The 22,658-nt window shown below is 45.7% G+C and overlaps 1 protein-coding gene across 4 annotated transcripts in view; it reads left to right on the top strand.

Annotated features, from left to right (window-relative positions):
- Nucleotides 1-19,970, top strand: part of plekhg3 (pleckstrin homology and RhoGEF domain containing G3) — a 48,769-nt gene extending 28,799 nt beyond the window's left edge. For all 4 annotated transcript variants that reach the window (XM_066676183.1, XM_066676181.1, XM_066676184.1 and 1 more), the window contains 9 exons: nucleotides 802-894; nucleotides 2,515-2,601; nucleotides 3,929-3,962; nucleotides 5,169-5,264; nucleotides 7,183-7,215; nucleotides 7,342-7,352; nucleotides 9,494-9,595; nucleotides 15,233-16,706; nucleotides 17,818-19,970. In XM_066676183.1, the coding sequence (XP_066532280.1) occupies nucleotides 802-894; nucleotides 2,515-2,601; nucleotides 3,929-3,962; nucleotides 5,169-5,264; nucleotides 7,183-7,215; nucleotides 7,342-7,352; nucleotides 9,494-9,595; nucleotides 15,233-16,706; nucleotides 17,818-18,731 (2,844 nt within the window). In that variant the 3' untranslated portion in view covers nucleotides 18,732-19,970. The remainder of the gene's footprint in view (nucleotides 1-801; nucleotides 895-2,514; nucleotides 2,602-3,928; nucleotides 3,963-5,168; nucleotides 5,265-7,182; nucleotides 7,216-7,341; nucleotides 7,353-9,493; nucleotides 9,596-15,232; nucleotides 16,707-17,817) is intronic.
- Nucleotides 19,971-22,658: the final 2,688 nt, after the last annotated feature.

Here is a 22,658-nt window from a genome sequence, read left to right as displayed (position 1 = left end):
CCATCAGACACAGGTGGGGGGCGAGTGAGGTGTGTGACATGGAGAGTCTGAATGAGTCTAGAGGCTCCAGTTGAGGTTTGTTTGTCTGATGAAGATGCCTCCTGGAAGTAAACCAGGCACTGCCCACTGGGAGGAGCCCAGAGGGAAGGCTCAGGACCTGCTGGAGGGATTATATTTCCCATGTTGCCTGGGAATACCTGGTGCTCCCCAGGAGGAGCTGGTCAAAGTTACAGGGGACAGCTTCTCGCCCTGTTACCACAGTGACCCCGAAACGGACTAAGACGAAAACACGTTATTAAGGTGTACCTGTGATTAATACGCCGTTATTAACACATACCTGTGGTTAATACCGTGTTAATAACGCATACCTGTGGTTAATATGGCGCTATTAACGCGTAACTGTGGTTAATAAGGCGTTATTAATGCATACCTGTGGTAATACGGCGTCATTAACATGTACCTGTGGTTAATAAGGTGTCATTAACGTGTACCTGTCATTAATACACCGTTATTAACGTGTACCTGTGGTTAATAAGGTGTTATTAACGTGTACCTGTGGTTAATATGGTTTTATTAATATGTACCTGGGGATGATACGGCATTATTAATGTGTAAATGTGGTTATTACAGTGTTATTAATGTGTTTATCTAGGCAGAACTCAACCCTGAGGCTGATAGAAGGCTCTTATTATGTGTTGTGTTTTAGCAGTGTGTTAACAGTGTGTTTTTGATGTGTTAACTGTGTATTAGTATTGTGTTATTAATGTTAATTACATATCAATTACATGTTACTGTGTGCAGTGTTCCACTCTGATGCTGATAGAGAGCGCTAAAGACTCGCTGTGTTTCAGTGTCACTCACTATAAACAACCCAAACAGCCCCACACTGTTCAGGTGAGGAACCCCACCCTACACCTTTAACACCAGCCTCCACCCTTAACACCCCCTACACAATACACCCTTAACACCCCCTACACACTACACCCTTAACACCCCCTACACACTACATCCTTACCACACACTACACCCTTAACACACACTACACACTACACCCTTACCACACACTACACCCTTAACACCCCCTACACACTACACCCTTAACACCCCCTACACACTACATCCTTAACACACCCTACACACTACACCCTTAACACCCCCTACACACTACACCCTTACCACACCCTACATACGACACCCTTACCACACCCTACACACGACACCCTTAACACCCCCTACACACTACACCCTTGACACACACTACACCCTTAACACCCCTACACACTACACCTTTGACACACACTACACCCTTAACACCACCTACACACTACACACTTGACACACACTACACCTTTAACACCCACTACACACTACACCCTTACCACACCCTACACACTACACCCTTAACACCTCCTACACACTACACCCTTACCACACCCTACACACGACTCCCTTACCACACCCTACACACTACACCCTTAACACCCCCTTCACACTACACCCTTACCACACCCTACACACGACTCCCTTACCACACCCTACACACTACACCCTTAACACCCCCTACACACTACACCCTTAACTCCCCATCACATGCTGCACTGTTAACAGCAGAACTACACTACACCATTAACCCTCTGGAGTGTGTGCCCTTGCCGTTGGGTTAAATCAGAATTTGCTCCACTTCTGCAACTCTGAGTTTTAGTTCTAGAAACATAATAAACATAGCCCAGAAACCTTAAAGTCTACTGTTCAAACCTTAATGGGTCTACTGTTCAAACATTTGGAGGTTGAAAAAAAAATGTATTTTTACCTGGAGGTTATAGAAAGATAAGTACAAGAGGCACTTCTCTCTCTGAGACTCAGACTGCAGCCCTTGATGCTCCACCCATTCTTAGTCATATGATTATAGCATGATAATCCGGCTGCTCTTATTGGATGATTATGACGTGTGAAAACATTCAATTTAGTTGTAAACTAATGCTCACGGCCGTGTTTTTACACTGAGCTCAGAGACGGAGAAGTCTCACAGTTCAGCTGCCTGAGGAGCAACGGCTTTATTTAGTGATGAGTAAGTGAACTATATTTGACTCATCTTCCTGAAGCACGTTTGGTGCTGATTAGCATTGATGCTACGCTAGTTCAGCAGTACATTCCAGATGGATATCCAGCTGATAGAGGGGAAAACAGCTTTGTAGTAAAGTTTGGATGCTCCCTGCTGCTTTCAAACTGTTATCTGAAGCTCATATGGATGGCTCTGATGCTCCAAAGCAGCCTGTGTCTTTGGTAAATAAATAAATACAACAGTTTATAAATGATTTAGTTGTTCTCACAGATCAGAGCTCTAAAGGAAACTTCACAAATGTTCACAGTGTGTTTTTTCACTTTATATCAGCACCTTTGAGAATAGTGCTTTGGGAAGTCCATGGTTAGAGTGAACTTTTTTAAAATGTTAAGGCATGTCAGATCACCTCAGACACCAGGGGGCGCTCTCTCACAGCTAATGTCTCCACCCAGGCTCGGACCGTGGAGGAGCGGAAACTCTGGGCTCATCACATCAAGCGTCTGATCTTAGAAAATCACCAGGCCTTCATCCCCCAGAAGGTAATCGTCCCGGTCCGATCTATAACTGATCTATTCCTGAGTAATTACAGATGTGTTTAGATGTGTTATATATCTGTAATAGTGCCTCTTATGTAAATGTTCCTTTACGTGTTAAAACCCTCATGTGCTGCATAAAGCTCCTCCTCCTCTCACTTCCCTTTGAATTATTTAATCCCTTTATCCTTCAGCAGTCAGAGAGAGGTCAGAGGGGTTGGTTTCTGAAGATGATGGTGACGTAGGGGAACTCTGAGAGAGATGAACAGTTATTAAGAGACTGTTAATGTGTTTATTATTATTGTTTCTGAGGTGATGATGTCATTACAAATAAAACCTCAGTCACTGCTGTAAACCCTTCACAGTTTTCCTTAAGGTGGATTTATACGCTGCTCACTACACAAGAGCCCTGCGCTGTGAAACATTCACCTGCTGCCTTCAGCTCACTATTTTAAGTCAAATTTGGCTTTAATTCCTTTCTGTGATTTGATTTGACTTTAAACTGCCTGTTTTAACTTAACGACACACGCTGAAATTCACGCAGTTACTCCAGCGCAGGTCTTTACGCTAAAAGAAGTATAACCATCACTTTTTAAAATGTAGTTATTGTAACGACCGGAGTCAAGAAAAACCATCTGCCTTCATCACTGCCTCTAACACTCTTTATTACAACTCTCTGAAAGACCCTCAGAGACTAAGAACAACAGAGGGGCGGCGTGTGGGCGTGGCTTATTAACAGACTCAGTCGGCCCCGCCCCAAAGCCACAGTGTTTCACTCTGAGGGTGAGGCCTCGGACAAAACACAGTTCTCACTGCAAACAGAGACCTGACAGATCCAAACACCAATAAACAACCTATAAACATCCTGTACATTACTCCCTCCCTCACAGCACACAGCAGTGGAGATAAACCCACAAAATAAACCCCACACAATGAACAGGCTGGGCCCGCGGTGCATGTTGGGAGCTCTCCCTGAGCAAACCAAAGCCCCGCCCACAGCCACAACTCAGTTTCAAGTTCATTTCACTCCTTCAGATTTCCTCTTCACTGGAGTCATTAAAAACCTGGAGCTGACTCAAGTCCAGTTACTCACTAAACGTAATGGGATAAAAGTAACAAAGTTAAAGTAAATGACAAAAAGGTGTTGTCATTAATACCCCGCTGATCCAGAGCTGATCCAGAGCTGGGGTCCTGACAGTGTTTACCTGTAGACACCATGTGATGGACATAGGCCCTGGGGTAGACCATGTTTAATTGTCTGGTGACTTTACTGTGTTCTCTCTGCTGCCCCCTGCTGGACCTGACTGACTTTTACTGACCTTTACTGTTCCAGGCGAAAGAGGCCATTCTGGAGATGGATTCAATCTGTGAGTGTTTACTTTACAGTGTACACAGACTACACACACCACCCTATACATACACTACACACACTACCATACACATACACTACACACACTACCATACACACGCTACACACACACTGCAATCGACACACTCTACACACTACACTACACACACTACCATACATAACACTGCACTCCACACACTATATACACTACACTACACACACTACCATACACATACCCTACACATACACTACACTACACACACTACCGTACACATACACTAAACTACACACACTGCACTCCACACACTCTACACACTACACTACACACACTACCATACACATACCCTACACATACACTACACTACACACACTACCATACACATACACTACACTACACACACTACCCTACACATACACTACACTACACACACTACCGTACACATACACTAAACTACACACACTGCACTCCACACACTCTACACACTACACTACACACACTACCTTCCTCACGCTATACACACACTACACTACACACACTACCCTCCTCACACTATACACACACTACATATGCTACACACACACTACACATACACTACCCTCCTCACGCTATACACACACTACACATACACTACACACACTACCCTCCTCACGCTACACACACTACACACACTGCACTCCACACACTCTACACACACTATATACACTACACTACACACACTATACTACACTCACTACCTTCCTCATGCTATACACACACTACCCTCCTCACACTACTCATGTTACACACACACTGCACACACTACCCTCCTCAAGCTACACACACTACACTACACGTACACTACCCTACTCATGCTATACACACACTACACTACACACACACTACACACATTACCCTATACACGCTACACACACACTACCCTACACATGCTACACACTAAACTACACACACTACCCTACACATGCTACCCACACACTACACACTACACTACACACACACTACCCTACATACGCTACACACAACTACACACACTACACACAAGACACTACCCACACTACACACACACTACACACAACACATTAAACACACACTACACACAGTACACACATTACACAACAGTACACACACAACACAACACTACACACAACACACTATCCTTGTCATAAATCAACACAGAGGGGTTAACTTCTTGGAGCCCAGTGTAGTAACCTGTGACTGTCTGTACAGATCCCAGGTACAGGTACAGTCCCGAGAGACTGAAGAAAGTCATGTCCCACCAATCAGATGATGTCTCTAGAGGTCGGAGGGGGCGGCGTCCCATAGGTGAGTCTGTGATTAAACAGTTCTGAAACAGCCTTTACCTGCTGGCTTGGATGTAGCGAGGGTCTGTACTAGATGTGTGGGTGATGAGTGAGTGATGTGTGGGTGATGTCTGGATGAGTGGGTGATTCTCAGAATGAGTTGGTGATGTCTGGACGAGTGAGTGATATCTGCATGAATGAGTGATATAAGGACAAGTGGGTGATGTCTGGATGAGTGAGTGATGTCTGGACAAGTGAGTGATATAAGGACGAGTGGGTGATTGCCTGGTGAGTGGGTGATGTCTGGACGAGTGGGTGATGTCTGGACAAATGAGTGATATCTGGACGAGTGGGTGATATCTGAACGAGTGGGTGATGTCTGGACGAGTGAGTGATATAAGGATGAGTGGGTGATGTCTGGACGAATGGGTGATGTCTGGACGAATGGGTGATATAAGGATGAGTGGGTGATGTCTGGACGAGTGGGTGATATAAGGATGAGTGGGTGATGTCTGGACGAGTGGGTGATATAAGGATGAGTGGGTGATGTCTGGACGAGTGGGTGATGTCTGGACAAATGAGTGATATCTGGACGAGTGGGTGATATCTGGACGAGTGGGTGATGTCTGGACGAGTGGGTGATGTCTGGACGAGTGAGTGATATAAGGATGAGTGGGTGACGTCTGGACGAGTGGGTGATGTCTGGACGAATGAGTGATATAAGGATGAGTGGGTGATGTCTGGACGAGTGGGTGATGTCTGGACGAATGGGTGATGTCTGGACGAGTGGGTGATGTCTTGACGAGTGGGTGATGTCTGGACGAGTGGGTGATATAAGGATGAGTGGGTGATGTCTGGACGAATGAGTGATATAAGGATGAGTGGGTGATGTCTGGACGAGTGGGTGATGTCTGGACGAATGGGTGATGTCTGGACGAGTGGGTGATGTCTGGACGAATGGGTGATGTCTGGACGAGTGGGTGATGTCTGGACGAGTGGGTGATGTCTGGACGAATGAGTGATATAAGGATGAGTGGGTGATGTCTGGACGAGTGGGTGATGTCTGGACGAATGGGTGATGTCTGGACGAATGAGTGATATAAGGATGAGTGGGTGATGTCTGGACGAGTGGGTTATGTCTTGACGAGTGAGTGATATAAGGATGAGTGGGTGATGTCTGGACGAGTGGGTGATGTCTGGACGAATGGGTGATGTCTGGACGAATGGGTGATATAAGGATGAGTGGGTGATGTCTGGACAAATGAGTGATATAAGGATGAGTGGGTGATGTCTGGACGAGTGGGTGATGTCTTGACGAGTGGGTGATGTCTGGACGAGTGGGTGATATAAGGATGAGTGGGTGATGTCTGGACGAATGAGTGATATAAGGATGAGTGGGTGATGTCTGGACGAGTGGGTGATGTCTGGACGAGTGGGTGATGTCTGGACGAGTGGGTGATGTCTCGACGAATGAGTGATATAAGGATGAGTGGGTGATGTCTGGACGAGTGGGTGATGTCTGGACGAATGGGTGATGTCTGGACGAATGAGTGATATAAGGATGAGTGGGTGATGTCTGGACGAGTGGGTTATGTCTTGACGAGTGAGTGATATAAGGATGAGTGGGTGATGTCTGGACGAGTGGGTGATGTCTGGACGAATGGGTGATGTCTGGACGAATGGGTGATATAAGGATGAGTGGGTGATGTCTGGACAAATGAGTGATATAAGGATGAGTGGGTGATGTCTGGACCAGTGGGTGATGTCTGGACGAATGAGTGATGTCTAGACGAATGGGTGATATAAGGATGAGTGGGTGATGTCTGGATGAGTGAGTGATGTCTGGACGAGTGAGTGATGTCTGGACGAGTGGAGGTTGTTGGAAATTAAACAGAGGTATAACAGAGCTGCATGACACAGTGTTGTTTCTCTATGTACAGAATTAACCAAACAGAAGCTGAAGACCTCCAAAGGTAACCCCTCAATTTCAGTTTAATGTAAACACTTAGCTGCTTCTTCTTCTTCAGCTGATTCTTTGATCCTGTTTATGTTTCTCTAATGTTATTGTATTTGTTTATCTGTGTGTGTGTTTCCTGCAGCTCTCGTGAAGGTAAGACAGATGTTTGCATTATGGTTAAAAATGAATAAAAGTTTTTTACCTCTACAGTAAACTCAGTAAATAATGTACATACTAAATCAAGTACTGCATTATTATTATTATTTAAAAATTTCACACATTTAAAAATGATGGTGTTCTTTATAATAGGAAATGGTTCTATATCGATCCCTGAACACTTGAAGAACCTTTTGCATGATTAAAGGGTTCTTTGCACCATGAAGTGATGGTTCTGTACAGCAGCTTTTAAAAAAGGGCTGTGTACGGCACCAAAATGATTTTTCTGTTGATACAAAGTCAAGCTTGTTACAATAGAGGAACCCTTTAAACATGCTCAAGTTTCTTAATAAAGAACCCTTGTAGAACCATAATTTTAAATGTTTGGACCTGACGTTTAGACCCGAGGTTTAGACCCCAGGGTTGGACCAGAGGTTTAGACCCAAGGTTTGGACCCGAGTTTTGGACCTGAGGTTTAGACTCGAGGGTTTGACCTGAGGTTTAGACCCGAGTGTTGGACCCGAGGTTTGGACCCGAGGTTTAGACCCCAGGGTTGGACCCGAGGTTTGGATCTGAGGGTTTGACCTGAGGTTTGGACCCAAGGTTTAGACCTGAGGTTTAGACCCGAGTGTTGGACCCGAGGTTTGGACCCGAGGTTTAGACCCCAGGGTTGGACCCGAGGTTTAGACCCCAGGGTTGGACCCGAGGTTTAGACCCGAGGTTTGGATCTGAGGGTTTGACCTGAGGTTTGGACCCGAGGTTTAGACCTGATGTTTAGACTCGAGGGTTGGACCCGAGGTTTGGACTCAAGGGTTGGATCCGAGGTTTGGATCTGAGGTTAAGGCATGAGGTTTAGACCCGAGGGTGGATTAGGGATCATCTGGGGGTGGACTCTGGGGTTGTGTGTTTGTGTTGATGCTGATTTGTGTTGACCTCGGTGCTGCAGCTCACTGACAGCGAGGAGGACTTAGACACCATCAAAGAACCCTTAGAGATTCCTGATAACATGGGTTCCACCAAAGAAGAATCACTGCAGAACCCAGATATTTCATCTGGTTCTACCAGGATAGTACGACAACAGGAACCTGATAACATGGATTACACCGATGAAGAACCACTGCAGAACCATATTATGGGTTCTACTTCTGGAGAACCACTACAGAACACCACTAATGGTTCCTTTTCTGAAGAACCTCTACAGAACCCTGATAGCATGGGTTCCACCCACAGCGAACTACTGCAGAACCCTGATAATGTGGTTTACAGCAGAGCACGGGGCCCTGGGTCCCTCAGAGCGAGCCCTGGAGGTGGAGGGGACATTCCTCTGGGAGTGCTCTGGGAGGAGGGGGCGGTGGAGGATGGTGGGTCTGAGGACGTTCTGATGGAGGACAACCAGATAACGGACTTTGCTAGCTCCATGTTGGAGGCCATCTCCAGCTGGCATTTCAGAGCTCAGGCTTTACTCTCAGCAGGGTTCTCCACGGTGAGGTTCTCTATGTCCTTCTCCACCCTGAACTTCAGCTCTGCTTTGGACTAATCAATCCTCTAATCTCTCATCTAACACGTCAGCTTTGACAGGTCTGATCTAACCCACCTGGTCTAACAGGTCTGATATAACCTGTCTAATCTAACAGGTTAGGTCTAATAGGTTTGATCTCACAGGTCTGATCTAACCTAACTGGAATAAGAGATCTGATCAAACCTGTCTGATCTAAAATGTCTGTTCTAACCTGCCTGATGTAACAGGTCTGATTTATCAGATCTGATCTAGAACATCTGATCTTGATTTGCTGCTTTTCCCTGAGCGCTAACACTCTGCAGTTGAAAAATTCTCAAGCTAACAACTGCTTCTCCTCCTCCACCTCCTCCTTCTCCTGCTCCTCCTCCAACAGCGCAGCAGGAACACAGGAACACTGTTCCTCTGCTCTGCAGCACAGTCTGACTGTACCCAGGCCTATGATCAGCAGTTTGGCTATAATCGGTTCTTTATGGGTTTATGATTCTTTATGGGTTTGGGTCTTTCTGGGTTCATGTGGTTCTGTTCGGCTCTGTAACGCCCTCATTGATCCCAGAGTAGTTGTGTGTGTGTGTGTGTGTGTGTGTGTGTGTGTTAACTGATTGCTTGTGTGTTGTTTCAGGACACAGACGTTACGGAGGAGAACTGCAGGAACAGGGACGTCCAGGACCGACCCGGAGAGGGCGAGTGTGGACTGGGTCAGAAACAGTACAGTGGTCTGCAGGTGGGTGTTTATGGTCATAGGAGCAGAGGAGGCATTGAGATGTCATGGTAAAATATGAGCTCCAGTCTTCAGGCCCTGAGATGAGTGACGTAGAGCACGGGTCCACAGTCTGGATCCTTCATAACCAACGACATCATGGATTTGTCCTCGGGCCGCACAGTTACTCTGGAGATACAAGGTGTTGTATTTGTGTCTAAATGCCTGGGTGTCGAGTTGTGTTAGCGTTTCCTGGCACTGTGTGATTCATCTGGATTTGTTTACATTTTAATGTGTATGTGTGTCATGGAGTCAGATTTCACACTGATAAACACACACTGATAAACACACTGACACACACACTGATAAACACACACTGATAAACACACACCGACACACACACACTGATAAACACACACTGACACACACACACCGACACACACACACTGATAAACACACACTGATAAACACACACTGACACACACACACACACACATTGAAAAACACACACTGACACACACACACACACACTGATAAACACACACTGATAAACACACTGACACACACACTGATAAACACACACTGATAAACACACACTGACACACACACACACACTGACACACACACACACACTTATAAACACACACTGATAAACACACACCGACACACACACACTGATAAACACACACTGATAAACACACACCGACACACACACACTGATAAACACACACTGACACACACACACACACTTATAAACACACACTGATAAACACACTGACACACACACTGATAAACACACACTGATAAACACACACCGACACACACACACTGATAAACACACACTGACACACACACACACACTGATAAACACACACTGATAAACACACACCGACACACACACACTGATAAACACACACTGACACACACACACACACTGATAAACACACACTGACACACACACACACACTGATAAACACACACTGATAAACACACACTGATAAACACACACTGACACACACACACACACACTGATAAACACACACTGACACACACACACACACACACACACTGATAAACACACACTGACACACACACTGATAAACACACTGACACACACACACACACTGATAAGCACACACTGACACACACACACACACTGATAAACACACACTGACACACACACACTGACACACACACACTGACACACACACACTGATAAACACACACTGACACACACACACTGATAAACACACACTGACACACACACACTGATAAACACACACTGACACACACACACTGATAAACACACACTGACACACACACACTGATAAACGCACACTGACACACACACACTGATAAACACACACTGACACACACACACTGATAAACGCACACTGACACACACACACTGATAAACACACACTGACACACGCACACTGATAAACGCACACTGACACACACACACTGACACACACACACTGACACACACACACTGATAAACACACACTGACACACACACACTAATAAACGCACACTGACACACACACACTAATAAACGCACACTGACACACACACACTGATAAACACACACTGACACACACACTGATTAACACACACTGACACACGCACACTGATAAACGCACACTGACACACACACACTGATAAACACACACTGACACACACACACTGATAAACACACACTGACACACACACTGATTAACGCACACTGACACACACACACTGATAAAAACACACTGACACACACACTGATTAACACACACTGACACACACACACTAATAAACGCACACTGACACACACACACTGATAAACACACACTGACACACACACTGATTAACACACACTGACACACACACACTGATAAACGCACACTGACACACACACACTGATAAACACACACTGACACACACACACTGATTAACGCACACTGACACACACACACTGATAAACACACACTGACACACACACACTGATAAACGCACACTGACACACACACTGATTAACACACACTGACACACGCACACTGATAAACACACACTGACACACACACACTGATAAACACACTGACACACACACACTGATAAACACACACTGACACACGCACACTGATAAACACACACTGACACACACACTGATTAACACACACTGACACACACACACTGATAAACACACACTGACACACACACTGATTAACACACACTGACACACACACACTGATAAACGCACACTGACACACACACACTGATAAACACACACTGACACACACACACTGATTAACGCACACTGACACACACACACTGATAAACACACACTGACACACACACACTGATAAACGCACACTGACACACACACACTGATAAACGCACACTGACACACACACACTGATAAACACACACTGACACACACACACTGATAAACGCACACTGACACACACACTGATTAACACACACTGACACACGCACACTGATAAACACACACTGACACACACACACTGATAAACACACACTGACACACACACACTGATAAACACACACTGACACACGCACACTGATAAACACACACTGACACACGCACACTGATAAACACACACTGACACACACACACTGATAAACGCACACTGACACACACACACTGATAAACGCACACTGACACACACACTGATAAACACACACTGACACACACACACTGATAAACACACACTGACACACACACACTGATAAACGCACACTGACACACACACTGATTAACACACACTGACACACGCACACTGATAAACACACACTGACACACGCACACTGATAAACACACACTGACACACACACACTGACACACACACACTGATTAACACACACTGACACACACACACTGATAAACGCACACTGACACACACACACTGATAAACACACACTGACACACACACACTGATTAACGCACACTGACACACACACACTGATAAACACACACTGACACACACACTGATAAACGCACACTGACACACACACACTGATAAACACACACTGACACACACACTGATAAACGCACACTGACACACACACACTGATAAACGCACACTGACACACACACACTGATTAACGCACACTGACACACACACACTGATAAACACACACTGACACACACACACTGATTAACGCACACTGACACACACACACTGATAAACACACACTGACACACACACTGATAAACGCACACTGACACACACACACTGATAAACACACACTGACACACACACTGATAAACGCACACTGACACACACACACTGATAAACGCACACTGACACACACACACTGATAAACGCACACTGACACACACACTGATAAACACACACTGACACACACACACTGATAAACACACACTGACACACACACACTGATAAACGCACACTGACACACACACTGATTAACACACACTGACACACGCACACTGATAAACACACACTGACACACGTACACTGATAAACACACACTGACACACACACACTGACACACACACACTGATTAACACACACTGACACACACACACTGATAAACGCACACTGACACACACACACTGATAAACACACACTGACACACACACACTGATTAACGCACACTGACACACACACACTGATAAACACACACTGACACACACACTGATAAACGCACACTGACACACACACTGATAAACGCACACTGACACACACACACTGATAAACACACACTGACACACGCACACTGATAAACACACACTGACACACACACACTGATAAACACACACTGATAAACACACACTGACACACACACACTGATAAACACACACTGACACACACACACTGATAAACGCACACTGACACACACACACTGATAAACGCACACTGACACACACATACTGACGCACGCACACTGACACACACACACTGATTAACACACACTGACACACGCACACTGATAAACACACACTGACACACACATACTGACGCACGCACACTGACACACACACACTGATTAACACACACTGACACACGCACACTGATAAACACACACTGACACACACACACTGATAAACACACACTGACACACGCACACTGATAAACACACACTGACACACACACACTGATAAACACACACTGACACACACACACTGATAAACGCACACTGACACACACACACTGACACACACACACTGACGCACACACACTGACACACACACACTGATTAACACACACTGACACACGCACACTGATAAACACACACTGACACACACACACTGATAAACACACACTGACACACACACACTGATAAACACACACTGACACACGCACACTGATAAACACACACTGACACACACACACTGATAAACGCACACTGACACACACACACTGACGCACACACACTGACACACGCACACTGATAAACACACACTGACACACACACACTGATAAACACACACTGATAAACACACTGACACACACTGATAAACACACACTGACACACACACTGATTAACACACATTGACACACACACACACACACTGATAAACACACACTGACACACACACACTGATAAACACACACTAACACACACACTGACGCACACACACTAACACACACACTGACGCACACACACTGACACACACACTGATAAACACACACTGACACACACACACACTCACACACTGATAAACACACACTGACACACACACTGATAAACACACACTGACACACACACGGATAAACACACTGATTAATACACACTGATAAACACACACTGACAGACATACACTGAAAGACACGCTGATAAACACACCATGACACACACACTGATAAACACACCATGACACACACACTGATAAACACACACTGATAAACACACCATGACACATACACTGATAAACACACACTGACAGGCGCACACTGATAAACACACACTGATACACACACACGGATAAACACACTGATTAATACACACTGACACACACACACTGATAAACACACACGGATAAACACACTGATTAATACACACTGACACACACACACGGATAAACACACTGATTAATACACACTGACATACACACACTGATAAACACACACTGACACACACACGGATAAACACACTGATAAACACACACTGACACACACACACTGACACACACACACGGATAAACACACTGATTAATACACACTGACACACATACACTGATAAACACACACGGATAAACACACTGATTAATACACACTGACACACACACACTGATAAACACACACGGATAAACACACTGATTAATACACACTGACACACACACACTGATAAACACACACGGATAAACACACTGATTAATACACACTGACACACACACACTGATAAACACACACTGACACACACACACGGATAAACACACTGACACACATACACTGATAAACACACACTGACAGACACACACTGACACACACACTGATAAACACACACTTCAGGTGGATGGTGCACTGTCCAGCGTCTTCATCTGCTGATTAATTTCAATAAGGTGATTGGACATGACCATGTGATGTGTTATCTCCATTCTGATTGGCTGCTGCCTGTAGTTAGGGCTGAGTTCTGATGGCTCTGTCTTCTTTGTGCTGGATGTTAAATTAACAGCTTTGTGTCCAGATCTCAGAGATCCACAGCGACGATTCACGTGGAGGTTCCACTGAGGAACTGCAGCTCAAGGTAGTGTCTGAGGCAGAACCTACAGAAACAGAACCACAGATCAAGAACCAGGACAGAGAGGAGCACGACAAAGTGAAGGAGGACAAAGAGGAAGCCTGTCCTCCTCTACCTCAGGATGTGACTCCTGGAGAATCTTCAGATGAGGAGGAGGATGGACAGGAAGTTCAGTCCAGTATCCTGCCATCCTCTGTCCTGGACAAGGCTGGCATCATCGCGGAGCACTTTGTCGGCAGCGTTCAGCGCGTTAGCCTGTCGGGAGACGAGGTCCGGTCCCTGGGATGTCCTTCTCCACACTCACCCAGCAGGACCGGCAGCAGTCTCAGCTTATCAGAGAGCAGAGAGCGTCCGTACCGGCGAGGAAGCACCTCCTCAGAAGTCCCTCAAAACCAGGACCCAGATCTGTCCCTCCTGGCCGCGAGGGACGATAACCTGTTCGACTCGGACCGAGGAATCCAGCGGAGACGAGACTCGACTCTGTCCAGACAAGACCAGCTGCTCATCAACAAAATCAGGAGCTACTATGAGAATGCAGAGCACCAGGACGCAGCCTTCTGCCTCAGACGCAGAGAAAGTCTCACCTACATCCCCACTGGACTGGTCAGGAACTCGGTCAGCCGCTTAAACAGCATGCCCAAGGACAGCAGTCTGGCCGTGGAGAAAGTCGTTCCAGACAGAGGTCTTAACCTCGAGAGTTCTTCCGTCTCCTCCTCTGTGTCTGAGCCCAATTTATCGACACAACTGACCGACCCCTTTAGGAACCTCCTGGCTTCCAGCATCTCTACAGAAACCTCAGGGTTCAATAGTTACAGAGATGCTACGTTGTGTTGCTCTGAGGTGGACAGCTCTGCAAACCTAAAACCCGAAGAGATCTTCCGTCCTTCCTCCGAGATGATCAAAGTGTGGCAGGACATGGAGAGAGAGGTCTGCAGGTCTCAGCAGGAGCTCAGGACCCTGAGACCCAAGGAGACACCTCTGTTCAGAGGGGACAGAGCAGCCCCGGGTCAGAGTAAAGGACCAGACCTCGAGGAAGGAGACAACACACTGCTGTCTGAAGTGCTCAGCCCCATCACCGAGGAGTCGTCCGCATCCCCGCCAGGGAAAGGACGAGGCAGATCTCTGAGTCGAGCATCTAGTCTGAATGACGCAGTGAGCTTAAGGCCTCTGGAGGGAGATGGCAGACCCATGAAGTCTCAGATTCCCAGAATCCTCCAGCTCAGAGCCGAGGACCAGGGCCTGGGGGCTCCTCCATCAGAAACCTCCACAAGTAAAGTTATCAATCTCGCTCGAAGGTACAGCCAGAGGATCAGGACATCCCACAGCTCCCTCCAACTCAGGAACTGGGACACGGACACAGTGGTCCTCAAGAGAAACCTCAGCTCTGTTGCAGAGGAGAAACACCAAACTGAGATCAGAGGTAATACCATGTACAACACACCAGTTACCTTCACACCACCTGCAAATACGTCACGTCACACACTCCGTTAGCACCGACCGTGCAGACATCACTGTCCAAACAAAAGCACACACTCTACAGGAGACCAAACACGGTTAACTTTTAATACAAGTGTTACAGGATTGATCTCAGAGGTCACCACACTGACCACACTGACTGCACTGATCACACTGACTTTACTAACCTCACTAACCGCACTGACCTCATTGACCACACTGACCGCACTGACCACACTGACTGCACTGACTTCACTGACCACACTGACCTCACTAACCACACTGACTGCACTGACTTCACTGACTTCACTGACCTCACTGACCTCACTAACCTCACTAACCACACTGACTGCACTGATCACATTGACTTCACTGACCTCACTAACCACACTGACCACACTGACTGCACTGATCACACTGACCACACTGACTTCACTGACTGCACTGATCACACTGACTTCACTGACCTCACTGACCACACTGACTGCACTGATCACACTGACTGCACTGATCACACTGACTTCACTGACCTCACTAACCACACTGACCACACTGACTGCACTGATCACACTGACTTTACTAACCTCACTAACCGCACTGACCTCATTGACCACACTGACCGCACTGACCGCACTGACCACACTGACCTCACTGACCACACTGACCACACTGACCGCAGTGGGTTCAGGGGAGTAAAAGACCTGGAGTGTGTGGAGCTGATGGTATGGGACTTCTCTGATGGTGAAAACGTGACGTGTACTTTGACATTTTATTTGTCCTCTGTCCGACTTTTTTCCTTGAATTGGGTCACCTGCCTCTGAGAGTCGGGTTGTCCATTAGCCCCGCCTCTTGATCCCTGGACAAATGAACACTTGATTTTATATGAAGACGGCTTTAAGAACCTTAAGTGAACACTTGATGTTAAATGATTATTTTAAGAAAATTGAGAACATTTTTAAACAAACACTTAATTTTATATTAACACTTATCTTTAAATTAACCCTTGGATTTTATATGAATACTTTATTTTATATGAACACATGAATTCTGATGTTGTCATTGTTGTTTGTTTACAGGAAAGTCAGCCCTGAGCCTGTCGCTATGTGATGATGTCACTCCAGAACCCAACACACACTCGGACACATCCCACAAACGCTCTCACTCCAAAAGTCCCCGCACACCCCCCTCGGCCGAGACCTTCGACTGGCCCGACGTCCGGGAGCTGTGTTCCAAATACACCCCCTCTTCACTACCCCCTGCCGGACAGACCCAGAAAAGCACAGAACCAGAGCTCACTGCTGACCGCGGGCCGAAAAGGCGCTCCAGCTGCAGCTCCGGGTCTAAAACAGAACCCAGAGACAGTAGAACCCAGCCGGAGAACCCCCACGTACGCACACACAGGGCGGGCTCTCTGGACCAGAAACTTGCCGGACTATTCCTCAGCGACCTGCAGAACCCAGTCCAGGGCCAGCAAGAGGACCAGAACCAGATCCAGAACCTGGTCCAGAGCAGTGGCTACTATGTCTCAGCTGAGACCTCACTCCCCAACGACAAGAGGATCATTGTTCTAGAGAAGGTTCTCCACAGAGAGACAGAGGAACCCGCAGCAGAAGGAGAGCCCTGTAAAGAACCTGCTGTGACAGAAGTACCCGCAGTTAAAGAGGAGCTCTGTAAAGAACCTGTGATGGAGCCGGAACCGGAGGAAGACGACGAGCAGCTGGTCCAGATCCGTTCTCCAACGTCTCGAGAGAAGATCTGCATCAAGGCTGTGATAGAGCGCTGCAGAGTTTACCAGGAGTCAGAGGAGTACCGCCACCGAGAGGAACAACGTTCCAGAACGGACAGGAACAAAGAACCTGACAGAACCCCAGCGTCTGCAGAACCCACAGACCCCGCCCCCACACACCAGGGGGATTCTGGGAAAAAGACTGATCCCAGTCAACAGAGCGTTGTCAAGAACCTCAGAGAAAAATTCTTAAATCTCAGATAAAGTTCCAAAAGGTAAAGGTTAACTGTTGAACAGTGTTCATAACCCCTTCATAACCCTTTAATAATTCCTTTATAACACATTCACAACACCATAAACCCCATTTTAAAAGGGTTGTGTTTATAAAGTGTAAATGATCAGTAATGAGGTGTTAATAAATGGTTAATGAAGGTGTTATGCAGTGTTAATAAACACTGTCCTGCAGTAAACAATGTTGTTATTAAAGCTTTATTGTTTATTTTAGAGGTTGTTTATTCAGATGTTTATGTAAACAGATGTAGTGATAGATTATAAAGAACTCTTGAATTATACAGATTATATATTTTAATGTTATTTACTGTAAGTGAATCCTGTGATAAGGACTGTTAATAACACTATATATAAACAGTCTGTAACAGTCTAAGAAACAGTTTATAACACTGTCCATAAACACAGCATCTGTAACAGTGTACTCTTTTTAACATTATCTATGAACAGGTCGACTGCCTGTTAGCCTGTTATAACACGAGAGTAAGGCTTTATAAACGGTGCTCTTAACATTTATAAACCCACTATAAACAGCCTAATTAATTTTCCATCTGTTATAAACCAGTTTTAATGTTTATAACATCAGTAAAAAGGCACATCAGAGGCTGTAAGTGCTGCACCACTCAATTGAGGCTTTAGACTATAAATTGCACTATTTAAGGTAGAACGGAGGCTCCAGAATATAACTGTAGCACCGTTTAAGGTGGAGGAGAATGTTAAATATAAAGCTGATTCATTTAAAAAATGAAGTTTTCTAACGTTTATAATGCCTTATGATCACAGAGTAGTGTACGGTGGCCCAGAGAGACATCAGCGTTTAGGAAAACAACACTACAGCATTAGCATTAGCATTAGGGCTGTTAGTCCTTGTGGTTTTAACACTGTAATGTGCTGTGGTCTGTTTCCACTGTGACGCTGGGTTTGGCCCCTCTGGGCCACCGTAGTGCCGTGTTATGAGACGGTGTCACAGAAAGTTCCGAGTGCTTCCTCGTAGGAGGAGAGCGTGTTTATCGCTGTGATGTTGTTGTTGTTGTTGTTGTTGTTTTGCACACAGTCTGAATCACTGCCCGCTGTGTTAATGTCCTCCCCTCTGACCCCCTCCGCCCTGGAGCTCATCCGTGTTCACCGTAAACACTGCCCCTCTGTCCTCTCACCCCCCTCCACCCCCCACATGCTCCTGCCCCTCTCTCTCTCTCTCTCTCTCTCTCTCACACACACTCTCTCTCTCTATTTATTCAGATGTAAATGACTTCAGTGTAAATATATCAGATATAAACAAACACCCTCGCTCTGTGTCTTTCATCTGATACACACACCCACACACACACACAAACACACACACTGTTTACACTCTATACACAGTCAAAATAAATACACACACACACGAACACCTATGTATTATATATACACTATACTTTTAAAAACACAGATAAATACAATTTCTACAGAAAAAGCATCCTTTAAAGAATCTACAAATGTTAAATGTTTGTGTAGTGTGTGTGTGTGTGTGTGTGTGTGTGTGTGTGTGAGTGTGAGTAGCTGGGTTTCCATCCAAAACGTTCACAAATGTGTGTGTGACGATGAAATATCGGCAGGAAATTGTGAAATGTGAAAAATTGTTAATTTCCATCCGCTGCACTTTTAATAAACCCCACCATTTATTAAAAAAAACACTTCAGGACTTCCTGATTGACCATGTAGAAGATGGATGTGAATTAGGGGGTCTGCTAATTCTGCTCTAAATACCTTTGACATTGGACTGTACTTTTGACTTGGAACTAAGATCACATCACTATCAGCCAATGATCCTGGGCTGCAATGAGTGGCTCGGAAAAAAAGCAAACTAGCGTTCAGTCGGTAACGCGGTCTAACACCAGCCTCGCTTGCAAACTAGCGAAGATATGGCCGTCCTCATTCAAAAGTCTGTGAAGCCATTGCAAATATCAGTGGATGCGCTACAGGAGACGGTCAACACTTTCCAGAGTTCATTAATAACAGTTGGGTCCATTGCTGGTGCAAACTTTGAACGTCTCACAGTGGCTGAAGCTACCATTAAATCTCTGCAGCCTCCAAATACGTCTCTGCTAGACCGGCCGAGCAAATCTACGCACTATGAATGTCCTCGAAGGGAGTGAAGGTGGCCGTAATCCAGTGGCACCAAAATGCTGGTGGGGGTTATGGGCCAAAACACATTTTCGCTCTGTTGACTGCCGTCTCCTGTCTCCTGTCTGCTTCTCGGGTTAGAGTACGCTGGCGTTGCTCTGTTGACTGCCGCTTCTCCCCATATGTTTTGTTTTGTTTTGTTTGATCCCCGTTTGTGCTGACTTTGTGGATTCCCGGTTGTAATCTTCGCGGTTATTCGACTGTCTTCCCCAACCCTGCGGATTCAGGCCGGCTTGCACCGAGGCTGTCCTGCCCTAGCTCTGTGGATTCCCGGCCGGTTAGCTTTGCTGCTGTCCCTGTTCCCCCTAGTTCCTCGTTTGCCCTCCTTAATGTCCGCTCACTCACTAACAAATCTTATCTGTTGCAAGAATTAATATTGGACAATTCACTTGATCTCCTTTTCCTAACAGAAACATGGCAACAACCAGGTGATTACTATTCTCTCAACCAAGCAACCTCACCCAACTTTAATTATGTGCAAAAACCACGTTCCTCAGGGTGTGGGGGCGGTCTGGCAGTGATCTTTAAAAACAATCTCAGAATTACTGAACTTGTTTTCTCATCACTATCATCTTTTGAGTATCTTGCAGTCAAAACACCTGGCTCTATTACTGCACTCCTTATCCATCGCCCCCCCAAATCTAATTCATCCTTTTTCTCTGAACTATCTGAGCTACTCACTCTCGCTAACTCTGTTGCTACTTGGTGACTTCAATATACATGTTAACACTCCTGACAAGAAGTTTGTGATTGATTTTTTAGCTCTCCTTGACTGCTTTTCCTTCACTCAACATGTAGATTTTCCTACTCATGACAAAGGTCACACACTTGACCGAGTCTGTTCTTTTTCTGTCCTGTTCCCACTCTCTGACCATAAGCTCCTTCGATTCTCTGTCCCTATGAATGTAGCTCACTAATCTGTTAAAAGACTTATCTCTTTCCGTAATATTAAATCTGTTGATCCCTGTTCCTTCGCTCAGTCCATCAATATGAGCTTTCCTGTTCTCACTGCTCCATCCTCTCCTGAGGTACATGCCACAATGCTTAACTCTGCTCTTTCCGCGTCCCTCAACGCTTCTGCTCCTGTGAAAATCAAATTGGTCTCTTTCACCACTTCTGCTCCCTGGTTCACCACTGAGCTGCGCACTGTGAAACAAGCCGGACGTCAGCTTGAAAGGCTGTACAAAAAAACCAAATTAACGGTGCATGCTGATGCTTATCTGCAACACATGCGCAAATACAGAGATTCCTTACACACCGCCAAGTCTAGGTATCTCTCAGGTCTTATTAATGGGCCTAATGCTAACCCCCGTAATCTCTTTACAACGATCTCTAAACTTTTCAAAGCCCCTGGCAGCAACATGACACCCTCCTCTGAACTCTGTAACTCCTTCTTACACTTCTTTGAAGATAAAATGTCCAATATTAATAACTCTCTTACGATTATCTCATCTAAATCCACCTTTCCTTCCTCACTGTCTCCACAGCCCTCAGTCTGTTCTATATCCACGCCCTGTTTTTCTGATTTAAGCCCGGTTACTCCTTCTCCTGATCCCCTCCCTACCTCACTAACGAAAGCCTGCATGACTGCTTTGGTCCCTCATCTAACCTCTATTATTAACCAGTCACTGTTTTCTGGCTATGTCCCCTCAGTTTACAGATTAGCTGCAGTTACAAATATCCTTAAAAAACCTGGTCTTGACCCAGCTAATCTAAATAATTTCCGTCCGATTTCAAATC

Source organism: Hoplias malabaricus, chromosome 7 (genome assembly GCF_029633855.1).
Source record: "Hoplias malabaricus isolate fHopMal1 chromosome 7, fHopMal1.hap1, whole genome shotgun sequence".
Taxonomy (NCBI): Eukaryota; Metazoa; Chordata; class Actinopteri; order Characiformes; family Erythrinidae; genus Hoplias; species Hoplias malabaricus.
Note: the sequence above shows the minus strand (reverse complement) of the source record. Positions and strands in the feature narration are given on the sequence as shown.